The sequence below is a fragment of the Rattus norvegicus genome, chromosome 13 (assembly GCF_036323735.1).
Source record: "Rattus norvegicus strain BN/NHsdMcwi chromosome 13, GRCr8, whole genome shotgun sequence".
NCBI lineage: Eukaryota > Metazoa > Chordata > Mammalia > Rodentia > Muridae > Rattus > Rattus norvegicus.
Genome location: NC_086031.1, coordinates 85,543,536 through 85,568,767, shown reverse-complemented (window position 1 = coordinate 85,568,767; position 25,232 = coordinate 85,543,536). Strand labels below are relative to the sequence as shown.

The window sequence follows — 25,232 nt, the reverse complement described above, 5'->3', positions numbered from 1 at the left end:
AGCAGTCTTCTGTGTTTCTGGAGTCTGTTTTTCTCTCACTTGCTTTTGTCTTGTATACTCTTCCCCTAGTTTCCTCACAGCTGGTTTCCTCTTGTCCTTTAGCCTTGACTTATATCATCCTTTCCTTAGTTTTACCTGCAGGAGATCCTGCCTTCCTTTGTTGTTTGAGTCCTTTGTTTCTTTTACAACAGTTAGCAAGGCTTGGCTGTATTTTATGTATTTGTTTTCTTGTGTTTGATCTGCCTTTCCTGTTGCTTTGAGAATGGACTTTTGTTCTCTCTTGGATTACCCAGTACATAGGTGGTGTTCCCCAAATATTGAATGGATAAGTGAAAAGCATGAAGCTTACCATGTTCAATTTTGTATATTTTTTGTACTTTAGCATATCTATAAATTCAGAGCATCTTATACATAAAATTCAGAACAGATCTAAGATAGATTAAAATACAGACTGAAGGATGTAACCAGTCGTAACAGGCCCAGTTCCCATTCTGATTTTCAGCTCAGTGATAATTTCTCAGCTCAAGTTTTGTTTCTTATCATATTCTAGATGTGAATCCTGTGCCATAAAGCAGTAGGATAGGGACAAATGTGTATTTTTTAAAGTAACTAGTCATTGTCCTTTAGTGTTTTGTTATGGACTCAAGGCCATCCATGGTTCTAAAAATTTTATTTTTTTCCGGAGCTGAGGACCGAACCCAGAGCCTTGCACTTGCTAGGCAAGCGTTCTACCACTGAGCTAAATTCCCAACCTGGTTCTAAAATTTTTATTCAGTTTTTCAACTTTGTCACTTTTCTCTTGCCAAATATTTTTGGGCCTACTCTACTCCCACTTCACACAAACTTTTATTAGGGAGACTGTTGCGTTTCATTGTCACAAATGACCACAGACCTATAGGCCTTGTCATTTAATACTGTTTTTTTCCTGCCAACTGGTAACTCTTTCCCTTAATTTCTCCTCTACTCTAGCGACACCGAAGTTCATTGACTTCACACACAGCATGTGCTGCACAGTAAAGAGTAGCTAAGCAAATGTGAATAACCTGCCATGTCTTAGAGACTTAGAGAATGACAGGCCACCATATGGTCTATACTTGATTCTTTCCGTTATGTTCATTTCCATCTTGCAACATAAATTTGGTATACATTTTTTAAATGAAAATCGACACCACTAAGCTTTATGAAATTTATGATACAAGGAAGTGATTTTTGTGTATGTTTATTTCAGATATGATCATTCTGTGTCCAATGACAAAGCCTTAATGGTGCTAAGTGAAGAACCATTACTTTATATCCCTCCACCTCCATGTCAGCCCCTCATTAACACGACAGAGTCTCTCAGGTAAGGGATATGGATTGGTACAGAAACTACTGTGTGGCCCCCCATGGCAAGCTTCAGAACTTAGAACAGCATTTCTTCAGCTTTACTAAGAGGCCAAGAGAATCTGATTTATTGTTGGATAAGTGTAACCTGCAGTTGTCTAGGTAGAGATGGGGATGGGTCATCCGATGTGATGGTTGCCTGCTTCTATGTGTCTTGTTTGAGTGAAGGGATGAAGTGGATGTTAGAATTCAGGGCAAGGCTAGACTTGTGGACGTAAGATTCTCAGCAGGCAGCATCCCCCTTTTGAAGTTGGGAAGGTGATATCTGACTGTGTTGTCTGGACATATATTCCATTATTTCTTTGGATTTTGAACTCGTGATTAGGAGCTTGTCTTGTAACAATCCATGTCTTATTAAAATAAACAGCATTGAATGTCCAAGGTTTTTTCAAATTAAATCAAAAAGTATTGTTAAGTAGTCAGATATGTTGGGCTGCTCTTTGGGTCCTAAAGAACAATTAAGTTAATTTCCAACAAAAGAATAAGCCTACTATGAAATATATTTGATCGCTCTGTTTTTTAGGTTGAACCATGAACTTCGAGGCTGGGTTCATAGACATGAAGTGGAAAGGACCAAATCGAGAAGAATGACAAATAGCCAGCAGAAAACCCGCATTCTCCAGGTCTGTCTGCTCTGCCTGTGTCTGAAGGAACCACAGTCCAGGCGCCACTTGCTTTCTTCCCTGGGAGACTTGGAGACTTAAGCCTTTGTATTTCTCACTGTGGCTGCTTCCGATGCTGCAGCCATTGCTGCCTACTCAGGCGTGGTGCTGCTTCCCGTGTTCTCTCTCACTCTCTCCTCTCTAGCAGGGCACTGTATCACAGTAATTAACTCTGGCTGCTAGAGCGCTGCAGAGCCTTTATAGCTGGGTGGGATAGAAACTCATCTCTTACACGGATCCTTCATAGCTCTAGAATTTAGGAGGAAATCCAGTGAAATAACTTCCAGACTGGGAACTGCATATGTAAAAAGCCCCAGGACGGAGCAGTGTGCATATTTACAGAACTTCAAGGAGTGAGTACAGCTGGAAGGAATGCTGTGACTGAGGGGAGAGCGGTAGGAGTTCAGATCTGAGAGGCTGTGGAGGAGAGAGCGTAGTGAACACCACAGGCTCTGGTCTGAACTTCGGATTCCATTCTGGGCATGCAGGACACCATTAGTGGGTTTGGTGAGGGGGTGGCTTGATGTGAGTTGTACGTGTGAAAGGTCAGTTTGGCTAGGACTGGTAGCGCTCATTGTGAATTTAGGAGTTCAGAACTCAGAAGCAGGATGCTGAGTTCAAGGCTAGCTTGAAATATATAGTGAGACCTTGTCTCAAAACAACAAAGAAACAAAAACGATCATTCTAGAAGCCACACGAAACAGACTGATGGGGAGTAGGCAGCTCAGGTAGACTGCATTCTAGTGGTTTAGATGGGAGGTCTTTGGTCTATTCTACTGTGGTAGATGTGAAGGGGTAGGAAGGAATGGGGACCTAGGTATATTTTGAAAGTAAAACTATTAAGGAATTGCTGCTACAAAACTAAAGAGGTATTGTTAATAATTTCTGTGTCTTGGGTGCTGGATTAATGCTGATGCTATTTATAGAGACAGAAACTGAGGAAGGAGTTAGGGATAGGAGTCAAGAGCTTTAGACACAGACTTTAGACAATCAACTGAAGATGTCCAGTAGACAACCATGTGTCTACATCTGGACTGCAGGAGAGAAGTTGAGGCTAAATGTTTGATTTTTGGGTGCTACTCCCCAGTGTGAAACCAAAGTCCCAGTGTGAAACCAGAGAGGAGAGAGAGTGATAAACTAGTGCTGGGCATTGCACATGTGTGGGCTACAAAGCATCCCTTGAAGGTGGCTGGACAGCAGGATGGAGGGCAGGAAGGGGCAGTGCAGCTCCAGCCAAGCCAACAGGCTGTGACAGTGAAGGCGGTGGCGGGCACTACTAAAACTTGCCATTCGAACTCTCTGGAGACCCTGGAGGCTCTTTTACTGTGTTATAATGACAGAAGCCCAGGGAAGGGAATATTGGAGAGTAACATAGAAAAGTGGCAGTAATTGTTGCAGAGAAATTTCCAGAAATGGTGATAGAAAATAAGAACCAACAAGGAGGTTTTGTTTTGGGATGGAAAAATTTCCACCTGCTTTGCACGTTTGGTTTAGGTGCTAACAGAATCATCTTGCTGAGCATGGTGGTAGCACTGGCCTACATCCTGGCTCTTGGAGGGCAGGAGAGACAGGGGCAGGCAGTATCCTTGAGTTCGAGGCCAGCCTCGTCTACATGAGTTCTAAGCCAGCCAGGGCAACAGAGTGAGACCCTGTCATCAAAAGAAATTGAAGGGAGTTGAGGGAGGGATAGAAAAAGAGGCATCTCAGCCGGGCGTAGTGGCAGTGACTTGCATCTGTAATCACAGAACCCAGGAAGCTGAGGCTGAATTTTAGGCCATCCTGGGCTATGTATAGTGAATTCCAGGCCAGTTTGGGCTGGAGGGCTAGAATGAGACCCTGTCTTGAGTTGGGGTAAGGGGTGGAGGAAGGATGAGAGAGAGAGAGAGAGAGAGAGAGAGAGAGAGAGAGAGAGAGAGAGAGAGAGAATAAGAATGAGTGTGCATGGGAGAGCAGGGTTAACTATTTATTTGGAAGCAGGACATAATATGTTAAGTGTGGTTGAGCTCGTGTTCTGACTTCTGAGGGTCTGTGTCTGTGACTACCCAGAATGTGCTTTCCATGGCCTCTCCAACCCCTTCTTGCCTACTGTGGCAGCTTCATTGGTTGTTAGTACTCCTTGAGGCTATGGGCAGTCACAGCCAATGCCATGAGGACCTGACAGCCCCAAAGCTCTTCCTGGTATTGGAACACGGGCCAGCACTTCAGAACCTAATGGTCTGCTGGACTGTGCACATGTATCAGCTACCTCCTCAGCCGGGGGGAGGAGACTGGCTTCTGCTTCCATATTTGGAGCAAGTTTATCTTTCTGGCAGAGTCTAAATGATCTCAACCCTAGTGACAGAGGTTTCAAATAATGTGGTTTTTCAGGCTTCCCTCCTTTGCCATATAGAGGAAGAGCACAAGATTCAGGTATATGCCACTGTCAGTAGATAATCTCACAAAGCTCATTTATGAAAATTAGAAAATCTTGTCCTAAGTGGAGGTTTTTGCCTTGTCTTTATAATTTTTCACACTACTCCTTCCTGTTTTTCATAACTGTGAAAGGGTTTTTCTCTAATCCTGAAAGAATTCTAGTGTAAGAGAAGTCATGTTGTCCTAAGTTTAGCCCATTATTTATAGATTTGCAGTTTAGACTACAGCCCCCTTCTCTGCTATTTTGGGCGCATGTCTCTCTATTGGGTGCTTAGGTAATAGTTCAGAAGTCTAGGAATCCTAGCTATTACCGAAAAAGGGACGGCATGGGAGCATCTGTGTTGAGTGAAGGGAGTTCTGGGCTGGAACAGTCATCTTGGTCGTGCTGATGTTAGCGGAAAAGCATGTAGGAACTTGTTTGGTCTCTTTGTGTTGGAAGCCTGTACCTGTTCTGCCATTCCCCCACCCCCATTTCAACATTTATCCCTCTTGATTATTTATTTTAGATATAAAAATAAGTCAGTTTTAAAAAGTATTCTGTAAGTTTGGCAAACCGACATTTCTTTGAGATTTCTATTGCCTTACTCCAGTACCCTGTCTTTGACTTGACTTGTTCTCTTGCATACTCTTACTTTCCTTACACTGGGACGATTAGGAAAGATCAAGGGTGAGTGAAAGCTGCCGTCTATGATGAAGGCAAAGAGAAGGCACTTTGGTAGACCACAGTTGAAAGGACTGGTCTCAGGAGGCTGATCAATAAGGCATTCTAGATAGGCATGGGATGTACGTCTAGAGGTCTCGTGCTCAGGAGGCCGGAAAAAGAGAATCATTTGAATCATTTGTTTGAGACCATCCTGGGCCATAAAACAAGACCCACTTATAAGGTGGAAAATTCCAAAGCTTTTTAGACTATGAAAACAATGCCAGATACAAACCAGTGTTGGCAGGGAGGAAAAACAGTAGCGTAGGTAAATATCCCAAATATCCCAGTTAAACTAACAGACTATAAAAAATAAACTCTCTCTCTCTCTCTCTCTCTCTCTCTCTCTCTCTCTCACACACACACACACACACACACACACAGAGAGAGAGAGAGAGAGAGAGAGAGACAGACAGACAGACAGACAGACAGACAGAGAGAGAGAGACAGAGAGAGAGAGAGAGAGAGAGAGAGAGAGAGAGAGAGAGAGAGAGAGAGAGAGCGCTCCCAGCAACGCAAAGGAAGGGTCAAGAAGAATTATAAGTTGTTTGTTTGTTTGAGGCAGGTTCTTACTAGACTGACCTAGAACTCACTATTTAGACCAGGCTGGCCTTGAGCTCAACAGAAATCCATTTGCTTCTGCCTTCTGAATGCTGGACTTGAAACTAGGTTTTTATACTGTGCACATATTATCCCACAGTAGGCTGTGATGATGTGACATGGACAGTAGAGGACCCTACGTATATTATTTTCCCTTCATATATAGCAAGGGACATTTGTAAGTTAAGCACAGGTAGAGACTAGCAACAGTAATTCATAGCATTTACAACAATGTACTATAATAACCCCCCAGTGTCATTATTCTTGGCTTGAGGCCATTATTCAGCTAAATATGGTCACTTTTATGCAAGCACTGCCATAGCATGGCAGTTGATGTGAGGACCGAGATGCTTACTAAGTGGCTAGCGTGGCAGGTATATGTATGCATGGATGTATGTGCTAATTGTCAAATAAGGCCCTTGTAGGACCAGAACTTGCAGACCTTATGCTCATCTTCCCACACTGGTTCTCTTTACCAAACTTATTCTCCTCTTTTTCCCTTTAAGCATTTTGTATTGGCTTCTGTCTTAGTATTTATCACATTTTATTGTTTTATAGAAACCCCCCCCCCCAAGTCAGACCCTGAGCTTCTTACAGGAAATCAGGTATCTAATTTTGAAGCCTTTATCTATGTAAAGATAGATATATGAACATGGCAATAAATTCCAGGAGATCTACTAGACTAGTATTTATGTATAAAAAATACAAGGTCACTTTCTAACATAATAGTAGTAATATATCCTTGAATTCTGATTCCCTTACAAAATTCTCCTAAAGATTAACTTACTAAACTCTCAGGAAACTAAGAAAACAGAGTAGAGAGCAAGTGCCTAGTGAGGCATACATGGCCACTGATGGTTCCATACTCAACTGTTGTCTGGACAAAAGAGTCATGGGTCAGATGTCTTTCGTGAGATTCAAATGGGAGTGTTAGGTGTGAGGAATGTGTGTGTGCAACTCAGTGAATAGTGGAAATTTTGTTTCAGAGTCTTTCCTATTTAAGAATTTGTCTGTAACATAATACTTTTTTTACAAACATAAGTTCTATATGTCCTTTATTGTTCAGCTTGGTCATAAAAGTTGCAGCGGGTAGATTGAACTTGGCCAGTCAGTCTGTAAACTTTGTGGGAAGTACCTGAACGGTCTTTATAAGACAGCGTTACATATAGTCTCAGTCTACAGCATGGCCTAAAGTATTCTAAATAACCAACCCAGACGGTTTTTCTGTTATTTCTTAAACTTCTTTCTCTCTTCCAGGGTGCTCTGGAACAGGGCTCGAATTCTCAGCTGATGGCTGTCCAGTACACAGAAACCACTAGCATCAGGTAAGAAGATCCAGAGGCTTTTGGCCAAAGAGCTTGACCTGTCTATTAGTGGAATAGGAACTCACACCTCCTTCTCATGCTCCTCTTACGACTTTTATTTCAGTTCAAATGAACATACATGACCAGTTAGCAGTCCCAGCAAAGGAATACCTCTCTCAGATCTCTTAAGTATAGATTTAGTCAGAAGATTTTTCAATTATAATTTTGCTGTAAATCCAAAGTGCCCATTGCTTTCTCGTTCCTGATTTTAATGTTAGTTTTTTCTCTCCACCTTGTTGGTGCAGGGTCACTGTGGTTTCTGTTGTACCATGAACTCCTCAGGCTTCCAGCTGACTCTTCTGTCCCCGCCTCTCACATCACTGTGCCCGTGCTGGGTCACAGTTGTGCCCTTTGATGCAGCTTTTCTGAATGTGGATTCTGGGATTGAACTGGACTTTCCGTGTTTTGGCTCTTGTAGCAGGTGTTTTACCTGCTGAACTGTCTCATCCACCCTGGCTGCGTGCTTTACATACACCTTACCTTTAAATTTACATAATAATTCAAAGTATATTTTATGTAGGAAAAGGCTGGGGAGTCAAATTTTTTTTTGTTTTTATTAATTTCCAAAGTCATGAACTAAGTGGTAGAACTCGACGTCAGACCTGGTCTGCGTGACTTAGTAGTGCATAGCGTGACTGGAGAGATTGAGGGACTTCAGAGAGAGCAGTACCCAGCAGTTCAAATGCTGTCCATCATCAAGGCAGTGGAACGTGAGGAGAGCAGAATGGGAGGTAACCCAGTCATGGGTCAAGAGGCTAGCCGTAGGGGGTGGATTGGTAGTCATAGCCTTTCTAACTTGCTCTGTGAACCAAGCAGATTAATGTAGCAGATCCAGTGCCCAAAGTAGCATTCGCATAAGTCACATGTTGCAGAGCATCACATGACCCCCAATAAATATGTGCCAATTAAAAAATATTAAAAAGTCAGAAGAGTTGTTAAAATGCTACTGTTTGGCTGGAAGAGGTCCTTAAGATTCAGATGTGACTTTAGAGTGGACGGAGTAGGGAAGACCCTTCATGTTGGAATATTGATGGTATTTTCTATTTTCTCACATCAGTAGGAATTCTGGGAGTGAGCTGCAGGTGTATTACGCTTCGCCTGGAAGTTACCAAGGCTTCTTTGACGCCATCCGCAGGAGGGGAGATACATTTTACGTCGTATCATTTCGAAGGGTAAGTCATTTTGAAAGAATAAAGCAAATGTCTTTGAGAAGCTGCTGAATACAAGGCCTCAGAAGGAGTTTTGGAGAAGGAACACGGGTAGACAGGAGGCAGGATGAAGTCCGCTGTGCAGGTGCAGCAGGCTGGGTGAGCGCTGAGCTTCGGGCTTCACTTGGAGCCGTCAGCATCTGAGGAACCTGAGCGTGGCACTGAGGTCAGGTGCACACTGTGCACTGAGGGAGCACAAACCACATTGATCTTTATTCCTCGTCACCCTATAGCTATGCCCCTTGTTTCTAACCAGCGGGAAAGTGAAACAGGAAGTGACGATTACCTATTGGTGTGTTTTAAGCCAAGGCCTGTTTGGTAATTAAGGAACAAACTTCTGAAGTGTAGGCTTAAGATTAATCATGGGCTGATTAATTGGTCAGTTGTGGAGTGTTTAGATCTCTATTTCCAAGTTTCTTTGTTCAGTTTTTATTTCTTTTTAAAACGTTTATACTTCTTGGTGAAGAATGTATTAATCAGTCAGGTTATATAAGCAAAAGTGTTTATACTAGCATTTTTGAATGTTAAAAATGTTAGACCACATGAAAAAAAAGCACAACCATTTATAGCCCATCTGCTTTTCCTATAAATGACAATATATTCTTCTTAGAGTTTCCATCTGATGGTCCCTTAGAGTGTTCTGTATTAACCAGGAAAACAGAAGTGACTGGAATTCCTCCATGATTTGCATCCTAAGCCATTTCTTAAAAATTTTTATTATGTTTTTAATTACATGTAAATATTGGTATGTGCATGTCAGTGCTGTATGAATTACTTTTCTGTTGCTGTGATAAAACCATAACCAAGGCAACTTAAGGAAGAAGTAGCTCATTTGGGCGTATGGTTCCTGAGGGTAGGAGTTCATGATAATGGGGTGAAAGCAAGAAGCAGAGAGAGAGAGAGAGAGAGAGAGAGAGAGAGAGAGAGAATTTGGAAAGTCGTAAGTCTTTAAACTTCCGAAACCCACCTCCAGTGACATACTTCTTCTAACAAGCCTTGCCTCCCAAGCCTCCCCTAACAGTAATACCAACTGGGGACTGAGTATTTAAATATTTGAGACTATGGGGGACATTTCATTCAATCCTAGGCAAATACATTGCCCACAAAGACCAGAAGAGGGTGTTGATCCCTTGGAGCTGGAGTCACAGCCAGCTATGAGCTACCTGAGATGGGCATTTGGAACAGAGCTCAGGTCCTCCACAGGAGCATAAGCGATTCTAACCACTGAGCCACCTCTCTCTAGCTGCCTAAGTCATTACAAGGAAAGACTATATATAGGTGGAACCTGGTTGACAATTAGTGTTTACTGACAGTAGAATGATTTGTTCTCAGTTGCTGTTGCCACTCCCTAACAAAGAAATTGTCAATTAAGTAGTTAGTGCGTTTCTAAATTAGAAATTTTTAGTGCCTCAGTGTTTCAGGAATAGAGACAATCAGATATTGAAGACTAAGGAAATTAGATGTTATGTATTACTATATTTATATATCTATTCATATATCCAGTTACTAACCAGACATTCCAGGACATTTGGAATACCTTAGCTGTGGTATCTGAAGATCACAGCCTTTTCACAGAATTCCTTTGTTCATCTTGTTCTCCCAAATAATTAACATATTAATTAGCCTCATGACTTTTGACTGGCAAGGGGGCAGCTGAGAACAGTTTCATTAAGGCTCCAACTGGTTGGCTCAAGAGAACTAAGGATTTGTTCTTCTAGTGACACAGTTATGTTTAAGGTTACAGCAAACCTTTTAAAATGGATCTTGTTTTCTGTAAGGATCTGGTGTGCCCTGATGTGATGATGTCACTGAACTTCCTCCAGAAGTGTGTTTTTAATAATAATTCAGGATATGCCTTCACTGATCAAACAGTATAACACACAGTAAAAGCAGCAGATGTCAAGCCATGGGTTGAAATCATTGTTAACAATGTTTTTCTAGGGATAGAACAAGTTTTACACACACACACATACACACACACACACACACACACACACACACACACACACACACACAGGATGGAGAAAGAGAGACTACATTAATATTAAAGGAGACTGGATTTTTTTTAATAAAGAGATTGAATTGTGCTTTTTAAAAACTATTTATTTACATTTCAAATTCTATCTCCCTTTCTGGTCTCCCACAAACTCCCCATCCCCTCCCCTTTGCCTCAAAGAGGGTGCTCACCCATCTACTCACCCACTCCTGCCTCACCCTTCTAGCATTCCCCTTTGCTTGGGCAACAAGCCTCCACAGGACCAAAAGTCTCCTCTCCCATTGATGCCAGATAAGGCAGGTCTGTTACATATATAGCAGGAGCCATGGACCTGCCCACGTATACTGTTTGGTTGGTAGTTTAGTCCGTGGGAACTATGGGTGGTCAGGTTAGTTGATATTGTTCTTCCTATTGGGTTGCAATTCCCTTCAGCTCCTCAGTCCTTCCCTAACTCTTCCATTGGGGTCCCTGGACTCAGGGCCATGGTTGGCTGTGAATATCTGCATCTTTCTTAGTCAGGTCCTGGCAGAGCCTCTCAGAGGACAGCCATACCAGGCTCTCCTGTCTGCAAGCACTTCTTGGCATCTGTAATAGTGACTGGGTTTGGTGTCTGGGATTCCTAGGTAGGGTGGTCTCTAGATGGTTTTCTTCAGTCTCTGCTCCAGTTTTTTGTCCTTGTCTTTCCTTTAGACAGGAACAATTCTGGGTTAAAGATTTTGAGATGGGTGGGAGGCCCCATCCCTCTACTGGGGGCTATGTCTATGTACTGGAGGTGGTCTCTTCCAGCTGTTGGAAGTGGGAATGTCATCTCCGTTGGGTCCTGGGAGCCTCCTGTATCCCTGGCGCCTGAGGGATGCAAGACTTTCTAGTTGTCCTCCCACTTTCCCTTCCCATTGCTACATATTTCTATTCATTCTCCTGGCCTTCTGGATACTCCCCTCCCTCCCTCCCTCCCTCCCTCCCTCTTTCCTGATTTCTCCTTCTATGATTTGATGTTCAGATAGTTCAGTGTCTATCACACATTATATTTCATGTAAATATAATTTATCATCTAGTATTTTATATCTAGGAAAAGCTGCAACATCTTATTTTCTATCCCCCCACCCCATCTCTCTTTCTTGTTTTAACAGTAGAGAAATGGAAGTTTACTTTATTGCAATAAAGTAAATGGGACAGAAATCTAATCCTTAAATACTGGATTGTTCATTTTTTTCATGCTAAGATGAAAATATAAGAAGTAATACTTGGCCGTTTCTTCTATATTTTGATGTGAAATACTTTTTGGTTGAAAATCCTGTGGCAAGAGCAGGAGGAGGTGGACTTGCTCTTGTTGGACCCTTAATCTCATTGACAGGAATGATGGCACTGGGATTCAGGAGTGAGGAAACTGTAAAGGCCCAAGTTTCCGCCCAGCATGAACCAGACACGTGTTCCCTGGCCGGAAGCACAGCCGTTGTTTTCTTTCACTGTTGAGCATATCCTTAACCAAGTGCCTTAAGAGCTGAAGAAGTGTATGTGAACATTGAGAACCCAGTGCATGCCATTATCTGATAACCTCACACCCACACTCCTAACCCGTAACTCTTTACTGTTGAGCTGGCGACATTATTTTCTCTGAAGCAGGCGTGCTTTTGCGTAGCTACTGAGGTCCTGCTGTAGGTCAGCAAGAGAGAGATTCTGCCAGAGGCTTCCTGTTGCTTTGGCTTTTTCTGCCTCAGGCACAGTGGGCTCCTCTCCTTGTGGCGTTCCAGGCACTCACTCCTTGTTTTCCTATTAAGCTTTTTTCTTTTTTCTCCCATTAAGCTTACTTTGCTGCGATTTGGGGCAGGGTTGAAGAGTAGCTTTTCTCACACCTCCATGGTACTTTGAATGAACTATGCCTATAAATAAATAAGGAAAAAGTAATTAGCATTCCTGTTTCTTAGTGTGCTTGTATAATAGTTTATTTAGGGAGGGCGTGTGGATTAAACAATGTAAGCACACGAAGTCAAGAGTGTGGTCCAAAAGCAGATGCTCAGAAGAGGAAAGTTAGGAAGGAAAAGAAAACTGGAGAAGGGTGAGGAACGCTGTGACCTTAGCTGTCATTCCAGTGACCTTTGGAATCTGTCCATACATTCTTCTTTCAGAGTCACTTTATCTGGAGAAAAGTTTTAAACTCTTGGGGCAGTTTCTGTTTAAGAACAGGTTTTCTGGCTAGAGAGATGATCAGTTAGCAAACTGTTTGCTGCGTCCATTTCAAAGCTAAACATGGTGGCATGCAGGTACGGGAGGATCCCTTGAACTTATTAGTCTCTGGCCAAATTAGCGAAGTCTGCGTTCAGTGAAAGACCTTGCCTTATAAAATAATAAGGTGGAGGCATTATGGAAGACATCGGATGTAGACCTCGGGCCTCCACTCACCCAAATCTCCATGCACCACACGCACACTCAATACCAGAAACGGGTGTGGGGAGGGCTGAGAGGAAGAACAGGTCTTTTATATTTTCATACATATATATATATATATATATATATGAATATCATTCCCATTTATGTGCTATTTCTTTTTCCAATGAGATAGATACGTAAGCATACTTTGGCATTTTTTATTTTACTTGTTTGTTTTTAGTACCTGTTCTTTACATCAAAAGTAAACACTTTGGTGTCTTCTTGGTTGTCTCAAATGCGTGTGTGATATAAGAGGGGGTGTCTGAACTTCAGCTATGCACCCGTCTAGAGATGCATTTCTTCCTCTAGGTGCTCCCTCTTCCTCAGGGTAGCATCATATTTGAGGTGAGTTTCACACCTTAATTGCTTGTAAAGCACAGATGAGCGCATTGCATCTATATGGTGTAGATTGTAAGGATCACCTTGAGCAACAGAGACTTACCCTGTGATGTGCAGGAATGTAAGTAGCACAGCAAGCGGGATCAGAGGCAAATGGCAGCAGGAACTGTTACTGAGGTACCTGCTATTTCTGCTCCAACAGCAAGACCGGCGAGCACACTGCGGTCCTTCTCACTCGTAGCTGAATCAGATTCCTCAGCCACCAAATGGTCGTTACCAGACAGTTGGTCTCTTATCTTTTATGAAGGACTGTTGTGGGGGATTTAGCCCCTGATGTGTTCTCCTCTTTTGTAGCCTGAAACTTTACGCGTGTGGCTACACAGTGAGAAAACCTGAACTTCAGCTGTGTGCATGCCTCAAGAGACGTTTGCTTGCTCGTGCAGGCCCTTGAACCTTCATAAACATTATTATAACACAATAGTTTTACTATTTAAAAAAATCTTTCTTATGTCAGTTCCTGATTGTTGTTAGATCAGAAACATTCTTTCTCTCATCTGTGCTGTAAGTCTATTAAAGGCAGGAAGCAGTGTGTGCTTGTTAATTACTACCCTGATACTCAGCACAGGGGCCAACACTCACAGGAGGTACTCAGCACTCAGTACCTGTTGAACATAGATGCTGTCTATGGCCGTGCTTCTTCATGCACTGCAGTTACAGGGTATTTTTCCATGCTTGGCTTAAAGAAATGGGACTGTTCTATGCGCTGCATGACATAAGCGGTGTGAGTGCAGCAGATTTTAGGCAGCACTGGCTTCTCCCTTTCTTGATGCTGCAGTCAGAGCCCAGCAGCTTTCTGTCTTGGCTCCAGGCCGTGGAGGTGAAGGAACTACCTGATGGATTGCTTCATGCTTCTCAGGGTCATCAGGTAGATCCTTACGTTACTGGTAGTCTCAGAAATTTATGACAGCGTTTTGGAGCAGATGGGCGGGCTGTAGTAGTCCTCTCTCTCTCTGGTCTTTGGCTTATTGTGAAGTCTGGAGAAAGGCTATTGTCCTATACCAGATTTAAGCAACATGAGTCAGAAACTTAAAGCTTGAGACAAACTGTAGGAAATGCTCTGATGATTGCAAACTCTGCTTGGCGGTGTTATTTACGTAAAATGCTTGCCAAAGGTGTATTCCCATGGGCGACCACAAAGCAATTTATTGCTTAAGTCAATACATATGTTAATTTCCTAATACATAAAGAATGGCATATTTTCTTAATGTGTATAATTTATACCTTCAAAGTTTAAATTTCATATACAAAGTATAATAAGTGATTGGAAGTGCATGATTGTGCACGACAATTTTATATACACACATATGTTAGTGTGTGCGTGTTTAGAGGCAGAGGAATTTCCTGATTGATAAAGATAAATTAGTCTATAACCTTTGCTTTACAAAGTCAGTGCTCTTTTGTTTGTGAGAGTCGACAGCTTGGGTGTGCACATGGAGGTCAGCCATTACTGCCTTCACTTATGTGACCTTCAAGCTGAGTTCTAGCTGAGCTATGAGTAGCTGACCTTGGAGTGGTAACTGCACTTTAGAAAACGCCTTATCTCAGAAGATGGAATTCTTTTTAAAAGTTCCCTGTTCAGAATACTTTTTCTCAGTTTTGTCTTTCCTTAAGATATACTTGCATTCAGGTCTTGACGTATATTATAAAACAATAGAGCAGAGTTATTGAAGTGTTCACTTCACTTAGGTGTACTTAATGTATATCGGCAATGCTCTTTTTATAATCTTTTTCTGTTTCATTTTACATAAATTGATGTCTTTATGCAGACTTTGTACTTCACAAAGTTGTTTTCAATATATCCATTAATTCCTTATATTTAATCATATAAGTATTTCTAATCCTATTATTGATGACAAAATTGAGGTAGAACGAGGTTAAAATAACCAAGTATCTAATACAAAAAGTGTTAGAACAGTGGCTGAAGATAGCGACACATGTCTGTAATCACAATCCTTGGGAAGCTTTGCCAGGGGCCATGAGTTCAAGGCTAACCTGGGCTTCTTCATGAGTTTGGTCTTATAGCCTAAGACCAATCTGGGCTACAGAGTAAAACTCTGCCTCAAAACAATATCAGGGTATGGTGGCACACGCCTTCAATCCACACCCGGGAGGTAGGGGCATCCTGGTGTACATAGAGAGACCTTGTGTCATAAAACAAACCAAGACCCCTAAAACAATCAACAGTAAGTGAGTAGGTAAATCAATAAGTAAATGTGACGGAGAAGCTCACATGTGGGATTCCAGCACTCTGGAGGATGAGGCAGTGAGTTTGAGGTTAACTTAGCAGCATAGTGAGGCCCTATCTTAAAGATGAACAAATACATTAGTTAGTTTGCACTGATTAATGGCAGAGTTTAATAGTTGATAGATCAATTTTTGATATTTTCTCTCACATTAGTTTCAGGGTTTTTGTAAAGATGGAATTTTTCCCCCAAACAGAGATATATTCTAAGAATGAATATATAAAGAAAAATGTAAGGGCCTGAGTTTACTTCCAGTGTGCCTCTTACTGATATCTACTGTGACGTAGAGCAAACCACACAACCCTGGATCTTTAGTTTCCTTTCCCGAGGTGAGAACCTTAAAGAGCACTGGCACTTCCAGTTTAGCTTTACAAAGGTGTTTTTATTTTTTTAATTTCGTGTGTGTGTGTGTGAACTGTCTCTCTAGAAGGCTGTGTGGCATTGCTTTAAACTCTTAAATTTTACTAAATAGTTCAGTCTTAGAGTTTTGGAAAACAACAAAATATCAAGTTAAAAGATAGACTTATCTATTAAAAGTTTGATTTTGTGATGGCTGCCAGTTTTGTGATTTTTTTTTTTAATTTTTTTTTTTTCCGGAGCTGGGGACCGAACCCAGGGCCTTGCGCTTCCTAGGCAAGCGCTCTACCACTGAGCTAAATCCTCCAACCCCTAGTTTTGTGATTTACTTAATGCCCTTATAGTGCACAATATTATCAACCTTTCGTTCTTGTTTCTGTAATGAAGTTATCATCCCATTTTACAAGTAAGGAAGTGAAGTACAGAAGGGAAAGGGTTATTGTAATATGGTTCAAAAGTGGCAGAACTAGAATTAAACTGAGGTAGAATTTAACCTCAACAGAGTCTGTGTGTGTTTGTGTGTTTATTTACATGTGGGAGTGCTCTGTCTGCATGTACACCTGCATGCCAGAAGAGGGCATCAGATTCACCATGTGGTTGCTGGGAACTGAACTCAGAACTTCTGAAAGAGCAGCCAGTGTTCCTAACCACTGAGCCATCTCACAAGCCCAGAGAATGTGTTCTTAATCACTTTCCTACATTGCTGTTTTAAAACCTTTGTTTCCATATCTCTCAGAACAATCAATTTGGAGTTTCATTTTGTCACTCTCTGCCCAAACACAGAGTTGCTTTGGTTTAGTTCCAGGGAGAAGAAGACCAAGGCAAGCCCTTGTGGAAAACCAAGCCACTTGCTACTGTGCATAATTGTGTAGGAAGAACAAAACAAGCAGGAAACCACAGGGGAGCATTGTAAGCACAGGAGGAGAAATGGAAGAGTGTACTACAGAGAAGGGAAAAAGCATCAACTGGTTTATTTTGTTTAAAACTTAGAGGTCAAGGAGGAAGAGTTCCAGAAAGAGGCCGTCAGCAGCACCAGATGTCATAGGGTCCCTGAGAGTGAGAAATGAAAACCCTATTTACCTCTGTCAACTGAAAGCACTCGTGACTGTGGGTCCATTTGTGGTGGAGGAATCAAAAAGGATCCACACGACGAATAAGAGAGAGTATGAGGGAAATCAGATGGAGCTCTTGGTAAACACAGCATTGAGTAGAGACAACAGCTTGTGTGTAGTCAAGGAGAGCTTGGCTTGCTAGGCAAACACCTTCTCCCTGTAGAGACCACATGTGTGGTTAATCTACACATAAGTGTAGGAATAGTGATGTTCTGGACTTGACAGGTGTTCTGAGGGAAGTGAAGCGAGTCAGCGCAATGCTTGCTCATGTGTAAGGATGGTTTTCTGTTTAAAGCAAAGCACAGAGAAAGGTGAAGAGTGTTTTTGTTTACTTGCAGTCAGACCACAAAGAAAAAGAGTATATGGAATTTAAACCAGATTTAAAAAATAAAATAATGTTTAAAGTCTTCCCAATATATTAAAAGTCTTCCAGGTCATGAAGAGGTTGTTATTAATAAGTGGGGAAAAAGTTTTAAAATATAAAGGTTTCTGGGTGGCGATGGTGCACGCCTTTAATCCCAGCACTTGGAGGCAGAGACAAGTGAGTCTCTGAGTTCATGGTCTACAGAGCAAGTTTCAGGACAGCCAGGGCTGCACAGCATCTTGAAAAAGTATATATGGGGTTGGGGATTTAGTTTAGCGGTAGAGCGTTTGCCTAGTGAGCGCAAGGCCCTGGGTTCGGTCCCCAGCTCCGAAAAAGAGAAAAGAAAAAAAAAAAAACTATATATGCTTGTTCTTTCAGTAGAACTGTTTCTAATTAAATTTATACATAATTTTCAAGGTTCTCCTCTTAAAAAAGCTAGAAAACTAGCAAAGTAGCTTATGAAAGCATTTTATGTCTTAGCAGAGTTTGGTACGAGCTTCTTCGTGATGTCACAAAACTTAATTATAGAGGAAGCAATTATTATATTATAGGGACCAGCTATGATTAAGTGTGAAACACTCATGTCATTTCCGTCTCCTCCTCCGCATGCAGTGACTTGCTCAGTTTGGACTCGTACTTGTTTAACTTTCGACACCTTCAGCCGCGTTAAGCTTGACGTTTTATCATTTCTTCCTGAAAAATCGTAAGTCTAGTAATTGTGTGATTTATTTCCACACATGACTGCTAGCCTACCGTGAAGATAACTGTTTGAAGAGATGCGCCATCTATCGCATGGAAAACCCACCAGATGCCAACAGGATGGATAATTAGCTCTAACTGGAGCCTAACATCTGACTAATTAATGGCTTGCCTGTTGGCTTCATGTCTCTTGTCTCTGCTATGGTGTAATAGATTGAGCTCTAGAAACCCCTCTGCCTTAGGCTTCCTTCTATCCCCACCACATAGCGCAGTGCCAGGTGTGCAGCACATAGTCAGTGAAGAATAAATGAATGAAAAATTAATGACCTGGATGCCAAATCCGTCAATTTGATACTATCTTCAGGTTATTTTTGTGAGAGAAAATGTGTGTCACAGCAGCATCCGGAGCTCTTAAGCAGGGGTTGTATGTATAGGTGTAGGTGCGCCTACATACATTTATTACTGTACAAGCGGGGGTCAGAGGTCAGCTGTGGGTGTTGTCCCTCAAGTATTCTCCACTGTACCTTTTAAAACAGGCTTTCTCACTTGGCCTGGAACTCATGAGGCGTCTGAACTGACTGACCAGTGAACCCCAGAGATCTTCCTGTCTGCCCCCCAACCCTCTCCCCTCCTCCTCCCACCCCCACCCCACCCCTGTGCAGGAATTACAAGCACACAGCACTCTGCCTGACTTTCTTTTTCAAAAGTACAATATATTCTGATCATGCTTTTTGCCTTCTCACCTCTTCCCAGATCCTCCCAGTGTTCTAGGATCAAACACTGGCCTTTATGCTTACATAGCAGAACCATCACTGACGGAGTTATTTGCCCAGTCCCCTCTTGAGCATCTTTATCAGGGCCATCTATGTCACATTGACTGCAGAAACCAGTCTTTCAGAATAAGTGAACGCAAATGCAGCTTTGCAAGTCTGAGGATCGTTTTGTTCTAGGGAGGGTCTAGTAAGATCTTTGTGTTTCATGTTTGAGAAACTAACCTTGGTAATATATTTGTAAGTGGAGGATTATTTTTCATAGATTTTTGTATCATTTGACCCTCCAGAATGACGAAGCTTCAGACTGATTAGTTCCCGATGCCTTTCCGTTACGTATCTGTGATGTCCTAAAGGATAGGACTGTGTTAACATTTTATTCCCCATGTAGTGTATATTTAAAAAACATTAAGACACATTTGTCAACACAAATGTAGACCATGTTTGGATATACAGTGCTTTGAAATAAATCTCAGTAGACTGACTTTGTCATTGCATGAAAAATACCTTTGAGAGAAAGAAGGCACCAACAGAGCAGAGAGAACAGGTAGAGGCTCTTCAGGTGAGCTGAGGACAGTTCTAGCTAAGCCTGCTTTGCACACAGGCTCTTAGCAGTGTGTTCATGCAGCTCTGTAAGTCTGAATTACTCAGAACAGTGGGACATCTTTCTTCTTTCTATCCCTTTTCTAAGTGTGCTTTCCACAACAGTCTGGGCTTTATCCTTCTCTGACAGCCCCCTCCTCATCACGTGCTTGCTTGTCTGCAATGCTGGTGACTGCTATGGCCAGTGAATGACATGGCCTTTTTCCTCTGTCTGCTCTACCTTCCTCTTCCAGGCAGCTGCCAAGATTTATAGTTTGCTTGTTCTGGGATTTTTCTTTGAATTTTAATAAAAATGTCGTTGAGGTTCAAAGAGTCAGGTTGCAATAGGGACTACCATGTGCCAAAGATTCGGGTTGGGTAGAAATATGTTTTGTAGAAACAGTGACTTAAGTAAGGGAATGTGTCCAGTACAAAGAGCCGTTGGCTCTGACTCCAGGCCTTTAAGAGTGGATAACTGTATTTTTTTTAAGTGCTTTTAAGAATTATCAATTTATCTCATTAAAATCAATGGGAATTATCCAGACATGGTGGAGCATACCTTTAATCCCAACACTTGGGAAGCAGAGGCAGAGGCAGGCAGAGTTCAAGGCCAGTCTGGTCTACAAAGTATGTTCTAGGACAGCCAGGACTACACAGAGAAAACCTGTCTCAAAAAACAAGCAAGCAAGCAAGCAAGCAAACGAACCAACCAACCATAGCCATGGGAATGTGGAATCTCATAGGAAGAGGATCTAGAAAGCGTTGGGGTGGGGTAGAATTGGATTTGGGACTGTTGGAGGAGGAGGAGCCAGCAAGGAGACTGAAAAGGAGCAGGCTGAATGGAAGGCCAAGAGAGGAGACTTTATAAGGGAAGGAGTAGTTGACTGTCAGCTAGGGCGTTAGTGTCACGTAAGATGAGAGTAAGTGTGCCCTGGGGATGTTAGTGGGAGCCATTGGTATCTGTGATAAGAGCCTTTGGTAGTGGGGTTTCAGTTGAAGACTAAGGATTAAGTAGTGAGAAGAGCATAATTGGTAAGAACTCACTTGTCAAAGGGGGAAGGGAACAGAAAAGTGGGAGGTTTGATTTTGTTTTTCAGCTATAAAGACCACAATGTTAAAGAAGTAATCCTATCTCTGAGAAAGGGAAGAATTCAGACAAGTAGAATTATCCTCTAGAAGGCTGTCTTGGTCTGCTCTTTACTCCCCACTCCCAGCCCAGGCGTTTGCATATCCCAGTTACTGAGCTACACTTTAGTCCCGCCTTTCTTCTCAGGTCGTAGAAGCTGGGTGAGTTCACCAATAGGAGGCTACATTCCAGGAAGACAAGAGAGGCATCTCTGAGGGTTTCTGTTTTCCCAATAAAATACAGTGACATTGTCAACTGACTGTGAGGATGTTGAGATAAATGAGCTCTGAGGAGAGACAGCTATTCTGAAGTGGTTGTTTAAGCCAGCAGAATGGTAAGTCCATACGAGTAATGGATTCCTGAGCCTAGGTATGGAATACCGGGGTCAAACCTTGACGGCAGAATGGCAGATGCTGGGTTGCATAGTTCTGCATTCAAGGTGTTTGCAATCTCAACAGTGAAAGACATGTCATCAAGTGTGATGCGATAGAGCTGGGACACATGGTAAGTATGGGCTGATGTGACAGCATATACTGACTAGTCTTAGCAAGGGCCTGCCCTGTCCAAGGGTGTCTGTCTGGAGCCTTAGCAGCTGGGCCAATTCCTGACTGCTCTGACCCACTTACCTACAGCGGTGACAGCACAGTTCATGGAGGACAGGACTGCTCTACGAGGCACGATGGTGTGCCTGATTACCTCACCTCTGTACAGCAGCTCGTTTGCCTGCTGCTGCTTCCTTTCTCCCTCAGCTTTGTCGTGTTTCCCAAGTTCCAGTTGTTAGAAACTTCCTGTCCTTATAGATTAAATTATTATTTGTAAATGGTATCTTAAAATTCCATTTGACATGGCTTTTATCTATTTCAATGTAAGTAAACCTTTAATTTCTTGCTATTGAAACAGGGAATATTTAAGTTCCCATATCCATCTTTTTTTTTTTTTTTCTTTTCGTTTTTTTTGGAGCTGGGGACTGAACCCAGGGCCTTGCGCTTGCTAGTCAAGCGTTCTACCACTGAGATAAATCCCCAACCCTTAGACTTTTTGAGGAGGAATTCCCAATTTTGATGACATCTAGTTTGTTGTTATTTATTTTATGAGTCGTACACTTGTTATGAAGTACTGCTAATCCCAGCTCACAAAGATGGCGTCCTACGGCTTTTCTTCTGAAGCACTTGTAGTTTCCTGGGTTACATTTAGGTCCATCTTGAGTTAATCTCTATATTATATTTTACATTTAGTGTGTGTGTGTGTGTGTGTGTGTGTGTACGTGTCCATGCGTGCGCACACATACATACTGTGGTGCCTGTATGGAGATCAGAGGATGAATTGCAGGACCTGCTTCTCCTTTTTCATCACCTGGGTCCTGGGGATCAAACTCAATCATGAATTGGGCTTGGGCAGCCAGCACCTTTTCTGCCGAAACATCTTGCTGGCCCGTGAGTGAATTTTTACACATGGTACGACGTGTGGCTCAGAGTCTACCTTTTGCTTGTAGAAATCCAGTAATTTATGATCTTCAGTGCTGCGTTTTTATCCAGTATATTTTTTTAAAAGGAGAATTCCAGCAAAGCCAAGTTTAAAAGGTTACACCAGACTGCCAGTTGTCTTTGGCTTGGTGAGTTTGTACCGTTTCCTGGAGCTTCATAAAAGGATGTCTTGTGGTTAAACTCCCTCAACCCCAGTGTCCAGTCTTCAGACTTAGCCAGTGGAGTGTTATTTACATATTCTGTGGAAACGTAACTACACTATATGTAATTGCAGCAGTCGTGTCATGGGCAGAAGAAACTGCCAAACCGAATTCTAGAAACCAGACTAGACAAACATATGTGGGCTAAGAAATGGTCATAAAGTAAGAGGAACTAAAAAAATAAGGTCCTTGTAGGAGCTGTCTGCTACTCTCTGCTCTATTGGGGCTTTGTTTTCCATATTTGTATTAAAAAATTCATAATTAAACCTTCGAATGAATGTTTTAAAATATATATTAATATATATTCTTCCTGAATATATTGTGTCTTAAAGAATAGGAAAATAGCAGAGTATAGTTTAATGTATATCATTGTGCAGTCTTGTGGAGAAATAAGAAGAATATTTTCATTCAGCTGTGAATTGGTACTTTTCAGATTGTGGCAAAAGGAATTATTGGCAGGGGCTGAGGTAGCATTTTTTTGGTAGGTTAATATGTAATATGAGGTCAGAAAGATCTGGGTGTTAACCAGCATTGTTGTGCTTACAAACTGCAGGACTCTAGGAAGATGCTGTCCAAAACCCCAGTGCCCTTATCTCTGATACAGTAATAATAACAGTTACCTCTCACTGGGTCATTAAGAAGTCTAAATAAAATGCTACATCCAGTCCTGCACCAGTACAGTTCTGAACACAGTATGTTCAATACATGCATGATTTTCTGTCATCTGGGGCGAGGGTAACTGTACGAAGAGCCTGTAAGTGGATAAACAAGACAGAAATGTATGTTTGCATTAGATTTAGCAAGACTCATCTCCGAACCCTTCCACCTCACCTTCACCTCAGAAAGATTCATTTTCATTATATTATCCATGAACAGACTGAAAATTGGCATGGAATTAAAAATGCAAGCTATTCAACAGTAGCTGTGTTCAAGGTATACTCTGTTACAGGACTAGATTAATAAACATTTGATTGAACTAATTTAGATGTATCCTTTTTAGGATTTGGAGGAATAGGATGCAGAAATTTGAAAGGAACACCTCTTTCCAAGTAGACTGTGGGAGCTGGTACTCTTTCCACCATGCGGGCCCTGGAGACTGAACTCAGATTTTTAGTGTGGATCTTTGGATTAAAGGATAGAACTAGATTACAGAAAACCAAGTGACAGTGGACATGTGTTCTAGTTGTTTCTAGGACTTTTCAGATTATATTCACTTGAATGCATTTTATGACATCAGCTGATAATTAGAAACTATATTGTCTTTCCTCTGACCATTTTATGCTGATATTAGATGGAAGCTATATGACTAATATGTCAAGAGCTCATCCAGATAGCACAGGTTATTAGGAAGATTAAAATAGCTAATAAGGTAACCTGAATCATATTATCAAGTAGCTCATCTGTTCTGAAGAGTCAGCTTCACTTGTGTGTGGTGCTTTAGGGCATGATTGTTAGTGATAAGGTTTATTTTAGCTAAGTATAGGGACGTTCAGTGGGTAACATGCTTGCTGTTCAAGCATAGGCTCCTGTGCTTGACTTTTTGAGGCAGTGTGGAGATGCCGAACGTGATAATCCCAGCACCATGGCGGCAGAGACAGCGGGGTCCAGGGGCTCACTGGCCAGTCAGGCTGGCCCACCTGGTGAGCTCCCAGCCAGTGAGAGGTTCTCTTAAAAAACAATGTGCATGACACCCAAGGATTGACACCTGAGAGTGACTCTGGCCTCCACATACATATGCAACACACATCCCTAAACATGTGAACCTGTACACACATGCATACAAGAAGTATGTGAGACTAATAACTAGCCTTTCATGGTCACCCAGGTTCCTGTGTGCTTACAGTTCCTTGTCATATGAAAGCCCCTATCATTTTACAGCAGTTTTACCCAGTTTGTATTCATCATAGACTAAAGAGAATATGGTATTATCTATTAATATTTATCTCAACCAAAGAGGTCCAAAATAACATTTAAAATTTACTTCAGTCTTATGTGCAGTGTGCCTAGTTTTAAATAACATTTAAATTTTTTTACTTCAGTTTTGTGCGCCATATGCCTAGTTTTAAGATGTAAAACAAGGAAAATATCACTTAGAATGATTTATTTATTTAGAATGATGTATTATTCAGACCACAGCATATAATTCATTGGCTTGTCTTTTAAAAATTACGTTTTTTCTTTTTGCTAGTGGTGTTTTAAAAGAGAAATTAAGAATTGGGGGTTGGGGATTTGGCTCAGCGGCAGAGCGCTTGCCTAGGAAGCGCAAGGCCCTGGGTTCGGTCCCCAGCTCCCCAGCTCCGAAAAAAAGAACCAAAAAAAAAAAAAAAAAAAAAAAAAAAGAAATTTGAGGGGCTGGAGAGATGGCTCAGCGGTTAAGAGCACCCAACTGGGGGCTGGGGATTTAGCTCAGTGGTAGAGCGCTTACCTAGGAAGCGCAAGGCCCTGGGTTCGGTCCCCAGCTCCGAAAAAAAGAACCAAAAAAAAAAAAAAAAAAAAAAAGAATTGTATTGCAGAGAAATCTGAAAATGTAACCCCAACTAGTAAATGGAGGTATCTAAGGGAACGTGGTTCTCTGGCTAATCACCGTTTTACTTGTAGAAATAAAGTCTACAGCGAAGGGAGTTAGCAGTTCTGGAGCGGCCTCAGTGTGCCGCGGTCCCACGGAGCCTGCTGATGTAGCACCCAGTTACAGGTTGTTCAGCTCCAGAGCTTCTGGCTTGGGCATTCTCTTACATCTTCCTCGCTTAGTCATTCAGAATCCTGTGGTGTTGCCAAGTAAAACAAATTTCACACTAATAAGCTGTAAGTAAACAGAGGGCATGAGTCAGAACCAGCATCGGCCTTCTTCCCCTCGTGCCTGCCCCCTGCTCCCCAGCCTTCTTCCCCGCGTGCCTGCCCGTGCTCCCCGGCCTTCCCCGCGTGCCTGCCCGCTGCTCCCCAGTCCTTCTTCCCCGCGTGCCTGTCCGCTGCTCCCAGGCCTTCTTCCCCACATGCCTGCCCGCTGCTCCCCAGTCCTTCTTCCCCGCATGCCTGCCCGCTGCTCCCAGGCCTTCTTCCCCGCATGCCTGCCCGCTGCTCCCAGGCCTTCTTCCCCGCATGCCTGCCCGCTGCTCCCCAGTCCTTCTTCCCCGCGTGCCTGCCCGC

The 25,232-nt window shown here is 42.3% G+C and overlaps 1 protein-coding gene across 4 annotated transcripts in view; it reads left to right on the top strand.

The window, feature by feature from the left end:
• The window catches only part of Atf6 (activating transcription factor 6), a 179,648-nt gene that overhangs the window by 71,192 nt on the left and 83,224 nt on the right, over positions 1–25,232 (top strand). For 3 of the 4 annotated variants that reach the window (XM_063272367.1, XM_008769738.4, NM_001107196.1), the window contains 4 exons: positions 1,229–1,342; positions 1,907–2,006; positions 7,015–7,082; positions 8,179–8,293. In XM_063272367.1, coding sequence (XP_063128437.1) covers positions 1,229–1,342; positions 1,907–2,006; positions 7,015–7,082; positions 8,179–8,293 — 397 coding nt within the window. The remainder of the gene's footprint in view (positions 1–1,228; positions 1,343–1,906; positions 2,007–7,014; positions 7,083–8,178; positions 8,294–25,232) is intronic. The other variant, XM_063272368.1, reaches the window with a different exon arrangement.